The following is a 13,097-nucleotide window of genomic DNA, read 5'->3' as shown; positions in this document are numbered from 1 at the left end:
GAATTACACTCAGCATCTCAGCCTCAAGTCACCATAGCTTTGAACTGTGTCTGCGGGCGTCTGTGTCTATCTCAATTCATTTTGTACATCCATTAGCAAGATGTGTCCTAAGGTATCAGAAAAACCTGAGAGAGGCTATTTTTTGGATAAGGGAACCTCAAAATATTTTCTGTATAAATTAATGATAATTGCTTCTTCGCTGTGTATGCCATTTTGGCTCATGAAAGTTTCATAGGACTGCTCTACTTTCAGAGGACATCTTCTGCTAAACATCAGTAATCTCTTTCCAAAAAGTGTAAAACTGCTAACCGGGAGCTTATTTCCCATTATTTTAACTGGAAAAAAATTGTAACACCTTCTTACAAGAAAATGAAAAACCCCCCATTTCCTAAAATGTAACCAAAGTAGAGTAAGTAACTATTATAAAGTAACTGTCTTGTTGGACATAAAACAGTTTCCTAAATCACCAAATCATAAACTTAATAACAAAAAGTTATTTTTCATGAATCACATGCTGTATCTTAAGGGACAGCAACACTCTAGACCCAGACACCCTTTGTTGACATGTTGTTCAGAATACCTTCAAGTGATTCTGACATTCTACTAATTCCATATAAAATTTAACAATACTTTCCCTAGATAGTGTTTTGTTTAAAATACTAAACTGAATTTTTCAGACATAAATTAGTTTAAAAAACATTAGATACAAATATTCACAATGTTTATCAATAAAAAGAGATGTTCTACTGAGAAAGTATTTAATGAAGAAACATTCCTATATGGGATATCTGTGTATTTTCTAATATATGTATGTTCCTGAAAATAATCTACAAACTTTTACACTTAAAATTTTTATGCAAAAACAGAATTTGGGGCACACTAAACAATACATATGGAATTTTGTAAAGAGAACCAACAAATATAATTAACAATAAAAATGAAAGTACTAGTGTAGTTAATGCATTTTTAATTCCTAGTAGAAAAAAATTACAGTAAATAGGAAAGATGTGTCCATCCACCCTGTACTATAATCCCCTACTGCAGACTGCATTTAACTGCACCAGCGCATTCTACATTTAGTAACTGTTACTCTGTGATGCACACTTGCTGGAGAAATGTGTATAATAGACTCGCTGCAACTTCCCTGTTACACATACTGACAACATTAACCTACTTATCTATAGTGTATGAGCTAAATCATGTAACAAGCACACCTTTTGAAGCTCTGTAGAGTTACCAAGTTATGAAAACACCTTTTACTGTGAGGTTAAAGTAAAAAATACAAGAAAATTCCATGTCACCAATTAAATTAATCCTGCATTTAAATCATGCTACTGAAAACTTCGGAGCTGTTCTTCAACTTATACACGTCTTCAACAAAAACCTTCCTCTTTTAAAAAATAATTACCTCTGGTAGGGCTGAGCCCTATCAAATTATTCAGAAATTCAATTACCTTGTTACTAACACTGATTAGTAACTGAGGAAAAGAAAGCTTGGATTTAAAGATTTAAAAAAATTTTTTTAAAAATTTTTAAAAAATGATCCTGAAATGCAGGATCATTTAGAAAATAAGGGCTTGGGTGAAGACTGCCACTGGTAGGTGGTGACAATTCTTGGCAGCATGAGTGTGCCAAATGCCTAGAACAATCTGAGCAGGATATGGGAAGAATATTAGAAAGAAAAGCTGAATTATTTCTCAACGGCTATAAAATTTTGCTTTGCCCTCAGAAATGGAAAAGAATGCCAACACTTCTTTCTGTTTCTTTCACCTCACAGTTCTAGGTTTCCACAACTCATTCCACATATTCAGTCCAGCTATTCGATAATTTAGTTAGATTTTGTGGTCTAGTTTAGGAGATTACCACTTAATATATTTTTCCTAGTGGAAAATGTTCAAAAACTTCTATTAACAAAGGAATCCATTAACAAAGGAATCCATTAACAAAGGAACTTTTGGAATATAATCTGCTTTTAATTAGGGACCGTTAACACTAAAATGTTCTTAAACCGTTACTTCAATTATTAGTTCTGTCCTTTATCACAATAAGTAACAGAGTGGTAAATAAATACCACTGTACTATCATGTCCTAACGTCCACACAATTAGACAAAACAAAAATGTCACACATTTTATTTAAATCTCCAATCCAGGTTTCAGTCAAAAACTCTCAATTAAAAATAGAGCATCTTACCTCTAAAATCATCTCTTGCTCCTTGTCCTTCCTTCTTGTTCATTTTTATGTCAGAGCAGGAATTGTTAGGGGCACCTTTCGAGTTTTCAAGGTAAGCTGAGCTGGCTCCTTTCTTGGAGGGATGAGGATCACAGAGTTTTGCATTAATCTTATAAAGCTCGAGGGCTTTAATAGCTGCTGCATTGTTATCCATACGAAGAAAAGTTGGACAGGAAGCACAAAACTCATTCGTGCAGGCCTCATTTCCACAGCCCTCGGTTAACTGGTGGTAGTAGCGTTCTATTAGATGCTTTGCAGCTGCTCGCTTCCTGTAGCAAACATTCAAACAATAAGCACAGTGATTAAGATCAGTATAGCTCCCATGTAAAAAGCTCAAGGGACCTTAAAGCAAGGCAAGTTAGTCAAGCAATAAAGTAATAAATCTGCATATTAAGATGAAGTGAAGAACATGGAGATTCACAGTTTATATACAACTTTTAAGTAGTGAAATGTCTGATAAAATACTGCCTAAGATAACTTTTTTTTTAAGCAGAAATTCTATAAACATTTATTCTTTTTAAGAAAGTAGCTTCAGAAAAAGAAAATAATCTAGGTCATCTATTCATATACATATATATATGAATAGATGACCTAGATTATTTTCTTTTATATATATATATATGTGTGTATATACACATATACACACACACACACACACACACACACACACACACTTTTTAATAAAAACTTTTACAAAATCTTCACGCATAAAGACCCAGAGGTGGCCATGTTGTCTGTGACAGCTCTAATTCCAGCTGTCGAAGGCTTTTACCTGGGACTCCCCATAGCTGACAGCAGTGCAGCAAAGGCCCTCCTCTTGCCCATAAAGCCCAGCTCCCTGCCTGCCTCAAAAATGGTTTTATGTTCTGGGACTGTAGAAAATAGGTAGAAAATGCTTTGGGCTAGAATAGGAAGGACAGGGAGAACTACCTAACCTGCCATGTTTTATCCAAACTCTTCAGGCAAATCCAGACCGGAAGCCTAGCAAGATGAATGAAAACCAGGGACCAAACTGAGTTCTGGAGCTTCCCAGAGACATGGAGTCTGTGACCATGAGTTCCTGCACATGGTAGTAGGAAAAGTTTGGTGTTTGTGGAACACTCAAGGCAGGAACAAACAAGCCCTTAAAGATCCATCCCTCCATGGCAGGCACGCACTTCTACACTAAAAGAGTCAGAAAGACTCTCTGTTTTGCTTCCTAACTCAGTCCAACCCTCTTTTGACTCTAAAACAGTGTTAACTCATCAGCCTATTTAAGACACAAATTTCCCTTCCTTCTGTGGAAGGAAGTCCTTGTTCAACATCTGTCCTATTATAAAAGGGCTGGGGTACGAGTAGGTTAGCAGGTTGGCATGGAGGGCCACATGACTCGGAAGAGCTGAGAGTGGAAAGGATTCCCTGGTTCTCTGGGGGAATTCTGCAAAAGGTATTTTATTGACCATTTTTCAAAAGGGGGGAAAAAAAGGAATGGTCTTAACGATGGTAAAAAAGAGACCTGGCTTCTTTTTTGGGTTCTGAAAGCCCAATGTTTTGTTCAGTATTAACAAAAGCCCTGAACAAACAGAGGATGCTGCTCGGGGCAGCAGGAAAAAAGGATGGATTTCATAGCCAACCAAGAGAATGGCAAACAGTGCCAATCAACTCAATTTGGGGGGATCTCTGTGTGGGGAGTATGAATGAGCAGGTGAGTGTGGTGGGAAGAACCTGGGGTTCGCTGGCTCCCAACAATCAATTCTAGCAGGTTCATCAAAATCATTGCTGAAATCAAATGTGCTTTTCTTTGGTTTAAAAAAAGGGAGAAATAAACTTGTTTGATGATGTATGTGCTTCAGTTATTCAGCAGAACAAATGAAAGTCACAAGGTTTATGGCCAAGGCTTTTAGTAATTAATCATTTTAAAAAACTAACATTAAGAAAATGAGAGTCTAGTTAAAAGTATCAATCGAACTTCCCTTTATGTAATTACTATTTTGTTTTAATAGTTTGTAAATACTTTGATTTATAGTTAACATAGAACTTCTAACTGGAAACTTTTTTTCCCCTCCAATTATCTACCATGAGAGATATAAAAATAAACTTATAAATGAAATATCCAAAGCTGTGTTATACTACAAGAAAATGATTCTGAGCATATAAAGCTGAACCGAAAACATGTCACTGAACTTGCTCATTAATCCCACGTCATAGGAACATGGAATATTTTAAGTTCCCTTAGGGCAAAGACTTGTTTCACTACTATACTGTGAACCTAAAATATGTAGATTCATGTTCTTAACTGGCTGTTCTAGCAGAGCTTGCAAAGATACTGAAGAGATTATTTCATCAAGCAAGAAGCCAAGCTACAATATCTATCTCTATGGTTTATTCAACTGAAGATCTATGCTTCTATTGTCTGATAATGTGAGATTACCATAACTTAAAAAAAGTAATCTACTGGATCCAAAGAAACATAATTCATAGCTATTCCTTTGGGTCTGAAATTCACATGCAAGAGAATAAAAACTACAAAAAATTGAAACTATTAAAAAAAATTTACATGACTCTCTAAATGTTCCACAATTATCTTACTAACATGTAAGACTAAATGGCAAATGGCAATAGAGTTCACATCTTGTTAATTGTGAGCTGTATCCTGTTAATCATGAGAAACTGGACAAGGCGGCAAATAAGCAGTAGATAAGACTTTTGTCTCAAAAGTAGAACTCTGTCTCTAAACTATCAAGGTAAGTGACAAAGACTAGCACAATTAACCCTTGAACAATGTTGGCATCCAGAGGTGCAACCCTCTTGCACAGTCGAAATCTGCATATAACCTTAGATTTCCCCTATAACTTAACTTCAAATACCCTACCACTGACCAGAAGCCTTACCAATAACATAAAAAGGCAATTAACACTTTCATATGTTATATGTAATATATACTATATTCTAAGTGAGCTAGAGAAAAGAAAATATTTATAAAATCTTAAGGAAGACAAAATACATTTATAGTACTGTCCGGATTTATCAACATGTAAAGTGTGTGTGTGTGTGTGTGTGTGTGTGTGTGTGAAATACATAATTGCGTGGGTATATATACATACCCACACAATTCAAACCTATGTTGTTCAAGGGTCAACTGTAATTTAAAAACACTCAATTCATTCTGATGCTTCTATTTTTCAAATGTTCCATGCAAACCCATGCATGCAAAGAGAGAGAGAGAGAAAAAAACCCTACAAAACACACTTAAAAACTGCATGGGCATCACCTATTTTATTACACGTACCTACAAACAATCCAATTTCTGAAAATTAAGAATTATTCCAGATATATCACCATGCAAAAGAGTAAAGTAACACCATGTAAAGAAAGAGAAATACAGAACCTAGAAGATTTATATATACCATATGTTGCTTATCATTTACTAAAGAATGGGAGATTAATAATACCATCTTCTCCAGAAATACAGTAGCTTCCCCTAAGAAAATGTAAATGGAATGTATTTCTACTATGTAGGAAAATTATGAACATATATCAAAATCTTAAAATTGTAATGTCTTAAAAAGTCTAAAAAAATATGGAAAAATGTATTAACATTTTGATTTGAATAGCCTCAAGACTTACTAAATTGTCCATATGACTTTAATGACTGATTATCAAAATTCAAAATACCAAATACTAGTTTGATATATATACAAATACATGATTTGAATAGCCTCAAAGCTTACTAAACTGTCTGTATGAGTTTTTAAATGATTAATTACTAAAATTCAAAATACCAAATACTAGTTATTTTCTTAATAAGAATATCAGGTTTTGTCCTAAGAAAAACCTCCCCAAAACCCAGTAATATACCTAATGCTTCTGTGTGTAATCCATAAAGGAGTGTGAACAGCAAAAATAGGACAAGACTGAGAAATTAGCAGATCTGAGTTACATGACAGCTCCTTCTGCCTCTAAAAACCTGTAAGATCCTAAACAAGTAATTCTCTGACCCTCGGTTTTCCTACCTTTCAGTTCTAAAGTTCAGGTTATTCTACATAAGAGATAGGCAAACACAGTACTAGTGATTAATGAGTGTCTGGTAACATACTATGCACTCTGGCATAGGTTATCTCATTTGAGTCCCATGATGAGGATTACCTTCAGTTCACAGCCAAAGGAGACAGAACTGAAATAAAATCATGTACTCAAGATCACATGAAGGAAAATGCAGAATCAGGACAAGAACAGGAGTCAGGGGTCTTTTGGCTCTGGAGTCTAAATCATTTCCACTACATTGTCTCACAGAAAGTGACTGATTTCAAAATAATCCTTAAAAATAGCAGTACTAAAAACTCCTATAGAAAAAAAACCCATAAATAATATGTACTTGAAAAAAAAAAAGCAAAACCCTGAAAAATAAAAACTTTGAATCTCATATTTATGCATATCCGCTACCTCATAAGTATACCAAACTTTTTAAGGAAAAAATACCACAATATTCTGTAAAGGTAATGTATCTGTAATTTCTTGAGAACCAATGTGCTATAGATGTTCCCACTCTGGAAAGGCTGTAAGCCCTAGCAGTTAAGAGCTTGCACTCTGAAGTCAGGCTCCCCAACTTCACATGTTGGCTATGCCACTTATAATTATGTAACTGTAAATGAGTTACTTAACGTTTCTGTGTCTAAGATTCCTCATCATTAAAGTGATGGTATATATTAACAATTATCATGGGTGTGAGAGAATTAAATAAGTTAATGTATATAAAACAGTAAGAACACTGCCTGGCATCTAGTAAGTCCCACAATGAGTTCACTGCTACTACTGTTATGATTATTACTAAGATCTAAGTTTATGAATTGGCTATATAAACCATCATTGTGCTGATGCTCAGAGCAGTTATGTAACAAGTTATAAATCTAGTAAGAGATTTGAGGCCAGGCTTAACTCAAACCTGGGTTTTAATACCACTAAGGGGAGATTTAGTACCAGACAGAAGAAAGCAGGCCCCTCTATTCAGTCCACTTCTCTGCCCAAGACCTAGAAACAGAAGCTACACAGGTGAGACAGGACTGAAAAGAGGCCATGCCAGAACTTCGTTATCAGCAGAATCAATCATATTAAACATTTTTTCTTCTTTACTCAACCAATGATACCCTGAATTATCTCTGTACAATTCTGTATCCTCATCTAATTTAGAGCACATAGAAGGCCTCTATGTTGGTAATGTGTACATAAATGACATTTTTATAGATAAGTAAGTTGTACAGGGTTAATCCCTATAGAGTAGGAGTCACCAAATCTTAGCTTATGGGCCAAATCTAGCCTGCAGCTGGTTTTTACAGCCCCCAAGATAAAAATGGTTTTCATAATTTTAAATGGTTGGCAAAATCAGAAAAAAACATTTTGTGATATGCAGAAATTATATGAAGATCAAATTTCAGTGAACAAAATTCTTATTAAAACATAACCAAGATCATTAATTTAATTATTGTCTATGGCTGTTTTCGCATTACAACAGCAGAGTTGAGTAGTTTGAAGAGACTGTATGGCTTGCAAATCCTAAAATAAATCCCACCTGGCCCTTTACAGAAAAAATTTCCCATCTCTTAATTTAGAGTCTGTGTTCTTTACTTTCTGTGACATTTCCATCTAAGCACATGGCCTGCTCACTTTCTCCTCTGCAAATCAATATAGCAAAATGTGTACTTTTCCCTACCTATGATTAAAGCAGAGAAAAAGAAAGAAAACGAGGACAAGAGAAAAAAAGAAAAAGAACAAAACAATACAGAAAAAAGAAATGAAGAGACTCCTTCCCTAACCAGATCCCTTTAGGGACATCTTACTGCCACTCAATCAAAATTACAAGAGAAGAGGAGCTATGGCTTACTTTCATTTTTAGAAAGTTTGTATTTAAATTCCAGTTAGTTAACAGACAGTATATATTAGTTTCAGATGTACAATACAGTGATTCAACACTTCCACACAACACTCAGTGCTTGTGACAAGTACAGTCCTTAATTCCCATCACCTAATGAACTGATGTCCCCACTCATCTCCTCTCAATTTGTTCTCTATGGTTGTGCTATAGTTTGTTCTCTATAGTCTGTTTCTTGGTTTTTCACTCTTTTCCCCCTCATGTTTGTTGGTTTTGTTTCTTAAATTCCACCTATGAGTGAAACTATAGGGTATTTGTCTTTCTCTGACTTACTTCCCTTAGCATAACACTCTCGAGCTCCATTCATGGTGCTGCGAACGGCAAGATTTTATTCTGTTTTTATGGCTGAGTAACATTCTATTGTGTATATATACCACATCTTTATCCATCCATCAGTTATTGGACACTTGGGCTGTTCTCATAATATGGCTATTATAGATAATGCTACTATAAACACTGAAGTGCATGTATCCCTCTGAATTAGTGTTTTTGTATTCTTTGGGTAAATACCTAGCAGTGCAACTTAAACTACAAAAATCCTAGAGAAGAACATACACAGTAACCTCTTTGACATTGGCTACAGCAACTTCTTTCTAGCTATGTCTCCTGAGGCAACGGAAACAAAAGCAAAAATGAACTACTGGACTTCATCAAGATAAAAAACAACTGCACAGAAAAGGAAATAACCAACAAAACTAAAAGGCAACCCACAGAATGGGAGAAGATATTTGCAAGTGACAGATGTGATAAAGGGTTAATATGCAAAATATATAAAGAACTTAACACCCCCTCCCCAAAAAACAATTATCCAATTTGAAAATGGGCAGAAGACATGAACAGATATTTTCCAAAGACATCCATATGGCCAACAGACAGATGAAAAGATGTTCAACATCACTCACCACAGTACAAATCAAAACTACAATAAGGTATCACCTGTGTCAGAATGACTAAAATCAACACAAAGAACAAGTTGTTAGCAAGAATGTGGAGAAAGGGGAACCCCTCTTGCACTGCTGGTGGGAATGCAAACTGGCACAGCCACTGTGGAAAACAATATGGAGGTTCCTCAAAAAGTTAAAAATATGGCTTACTTTCTATAATTTCCTCACGTTTCATACTTTTCTTACTGAGTCAATAATGATGGGAGGGCAAGTGAGATCGTCCAGTGAGAAAGCTCTCAAAGTTAAAGTAGACAAGTGAAAATATACACTTAAAACAGACAACTTTCTATTTACTTATTTTATTTGTAAGGCTCAATTTGTTAGACAGTTCTACAAATAAAATTACATGTGGTAGGCCAAAGTTACTCTAGAAAAGTTGACAGAAATCTTTAAAAAATAGTTTCACCTGAGAGGGAAGGACACTGAGGTCAGCAATTTGAAATTCATTGGGGGGTCGGGGGGTGGAATGATACACTGATAGACAAAAGGATATGTGATAATACATTATTAGTAAAATCTAGATAAGCTTATTGTGTCAATTGTAAAAATCTTTTAACTTTGCTGCATGTTTGTTCATTTTTCAAAATAAAATACAGGGAGAAAATACTGTCACCATACTATAACTTTTCAGAGCAGTCAAGAGCCAGAAGAAATCGTTTCAGCCACTGGTGGATGAAAAAGGAAAATCAACATGTTATCAATGGCACTAATACTGTGTTTTCTGACTTTAAATCTAATTTCTGAATCAATCCAGTATTCAACAAACAAAACAAAACAAAAAATGCCTACAATACTAATACAAATAAAAGTAATAAGCTGGCAGTAACTATGCATAGCAACTTAATTTACCTTCATGGGAACAAATACTAGGAAAGTATGTTAAATATTCCTATACCAATGGCAAGCCATTGGGGTTAGAACCACTGAAATGGCTGCCAACAATGTAAAAGATGAAAGTTGCAAATAGATCTTAAACTTAACAGGTAGTCAGAAAATATGTAATGAATATAAGAATGAAGATGAAGCCACAAAAATTGCTATTGCCCTAAAGTGAAGATGTGTTAGTGAACAATAAGCAAACAAGATTGAAATTAGAACATTAAAGAAATAGTAACTGTGACATGCATCATAAAAACTAATGCGGGGTGCCTGGGTGGCTCAGTGGGTTAAGCCTCTGCCTTCGGCTCAGGTCATGATCCCAGGGTTCCTGGATTGGGCTCTCTGTTCAGCAGGGAGCCTGCTTACCCCCCCTCTCTCTGCTTGTCTCTCTGCCTACTTGTGATTTCTGTCAAATAAATAAATAAAATCTTAAAAAAAAAAAAAAAGATAAGGTACAGAATAATTAAAAAGGCAAAGATTAAATTAAAAAAAGTCAGAGTGACTTTAATTGAATATGAAGTTAAATAAAGATGTGAGGAGATAAGAAGCTTATATAATGTCTACAAAGCTAACAACCACTTAACCAAGTGGTTTCTCAAAGTAAGTTTATCTCTTTGCTCCTTCTGGGATGTTGCCTTTGTAAACATTCGTTTAACATAAAAATTTTGGAAGAGTGAACAATGGTATTCTAAATATACTACACCTCTTAGAAATGGATGACATAAGACATTTGTGAGACAGTTATGGTAGGTTTCAAGTTGGGTCTGTTAAAATGGAATTGCACAAAATATTAGATTATTTCAAGACTGAATCTATGATTGTGAAGTCATTATTACCACATCCAACCAATAAACCATTTACTAGAGAACAAAATATAATTTTCAGGGAAAAATTTTAATTATAAATCAGTATTTTTACTATAATGAACACTTTTAACATAATAATAATTCCTAAACATTACTAGACAAGGAAGGAAATTACCTCAACATAATAAATGCCATATATGATGAAAAGCTAAGATTACACCTAATGGTTTAAAACTGAAAGCTTTCCTTCTAAAATCAGAACTATAGGCAGGGATGCCAGCTCTCACCAATTCTTTTTAAAACACTACTGGAAATCCTAGCCAGAGTAATCAGGCAAGAAAAACAAATAAAGGCATCCACGCTGGAAAGGAAGAAACAAAATTATCTCTGCTCGTGGATGACATGTTCTTATATGTAGAAAATCCTAAAGACCCCCCCCACACACACAAAAAAAAACTATTAGAACTAATAAGCCAAATTTAGTAAAACTGTAAGATACAAAGTCAACCGATGCAAAAACCAGCTGTGCTTCTCTAAATAATGAACAAAAGGAAATTTTAAAAATATTTTCATTTACAACAGCATCAAAGAGAATAAAATACTTTACTAATAAATTTAACCCAAGAGGTGGAAGATTTGTATTACAGTCCTCCTTATCCATTGGGGGATACATTCCAAGGCCCCTGATGAATGCCTGAAACCACAAGAGTGCCAAACCCTATGTAAGTTTCTTTTCCTGTACATACTTACTTATGATAAAATTTAATTTATAAATTAGCCATGACTAACAGTAATAATAATGAAATAGAACAATTACAACAATATAATAAAAGTTACATGAATGTCGTCTCTCTCTCTCTCTCTACAAATATCTTATTATATTCACCCTTCTTCCTGTAATGATGTGAAAATGGTAAAATAACCTACACGACGAAATGAAGTGAGATGAATGACATAAGCATTGTGATATACTGTTAGGCTACTATTCTGATAATATTTTAAGAAGAATCATCTGCTTCCGGACCGCAGCTGACTATGGGTAACTGAAACCACAAATAAGGGGAGACTACTGTATGATAAGAACTACAAAATACTGCTGAAAGAAACTAAAGACATAAATGTAAAGGATCCTATGTTCATGGACTGTAAAATGTCCATACTATCCAAAGCAATCTACATATTCAATTTAATTCCTCTGAAATCTCAACAGCATTTTTTAATAATAAAAAAATCTAAAATTCCTGGATATGGAATCTCAATGGAACCCAAAGAGCAAAAACAATCTTGAGGTAAAAAAAAAAAAAAAAAGCCAATTTCATACTTCTTGATTTCAAAACATCTTACAAAGCTACAGAAATCAATACAGTATGGTACTGGCATAAAGATAAGACACACAGACCAATGGAACACATCAGAGAAGCAAGAAATAAACAAACCCTTACACAATATATAGTTAAATGAGCTTTATCACAGGTGCCAAGGCTATACAATGGGAAAAGGAGAGTCTCCCACAAATGGATATCCATATGCAAAAGAATAAAGTTGGACCCTTACATCTCATACTACATGGGAAAAAAAAAAAAAGTTAACTCAAAATGGATTAAAGACCTAAACTTAAAACCTGACATTATAAAACTCCCAGAATAAACGCAGAGAAACAGCTTCATGATACTGGATTTAGCAATACATTCTTCAATATAACATCAAAAGCATACACAATAAAAGCAAAAAATAGACAAATAGGACTACAATGAACATAACTTCTGTACAGCAAAGGAAATAACCAACAGAGTGAAAAGGGAACATACAGAATATGATCTATTCAATCTCCTGGGTCTGAACATTCTATGCCAGGAAGCAGAAGAACCAGAAGGCTAAAACTCAAAGATAAGGAAAAACAAGACGGGATGAGAAAAAGTAAGAAAGAAAGCATAAAAAGACAACAACCAAAAATGGGCGTTTTAATTAACATTTAACAATAAACATTAGCATGCCCAAGGGAATAGGAAGGTGCAGCAAAGCAGAGGTCAAGATTTTTGAAGACAAAATGGTTGGGGAATTAAGATGCTAGAGAGTTCCAAGTTAAGCATATAAACAAAGACTTCAGTGATCTCGGGTTAGAGTATGAGTTCCTCAAAGGCTGTGAAGTGACTAGGAGGTCACCAAACAATAAAGACAGAGGAGATATACACATTGTAGCTTTAAAGGAGCAGGAATTTTCATGCTGAGAGAATAACAATAGTCCAGAAGCATCAGTGGAGAACAAGATAACAGTGTGTGGGGAACAAACAGGTCAAGGCTTGCTGCATCTATAACCTAGCCTCTCTTATCT

At 34.7% G+C, this 13,097-nt stretch overlaps 1 protein-coding gene across 19 annotated transcripts in view; it reads right to left on the bottom strand.

Moving 5' to 3' along the window:
- UBE3A (ubiquitin protein ligase E3A) overlaps positions 1-13,097 on the bottom strand; it is a 92,596-nt gene that overhangs the window by 38,476 nt on the left and 41,023 nt on the right. For all 19 annotated transcript variants that reach the window (XM_082736590.1, XM_082736585.1, XM_082736584.1 and 16 more), the window contains one exon: positions 2,193-2,500. In XM_082736590.1, the coding sequence (XP_082592716.1) occupies positions 2,193-2,500 (308 nt within the window). The remainder of the gene's footprint in view (positions 1-2,192; positions 2,501-13,097) is intronic.

The sequence above is a fragment of the Mustela nivalis genome (assembly GCF_964662115.1).
Source record: "Mustela nivalis genome assembly, chromosome: 6".
Classification (NCBI taxonomy): Eukaryota; Metazoa; Chordata; class Mammalia; order Carnivora; family Mustelidae; genus Mustela; species Mustela nivalis.
Note: the sequence above shows the minus strand (reverse complement) of the source record. Positions and strands in the feature narration are given on the sequence as shown.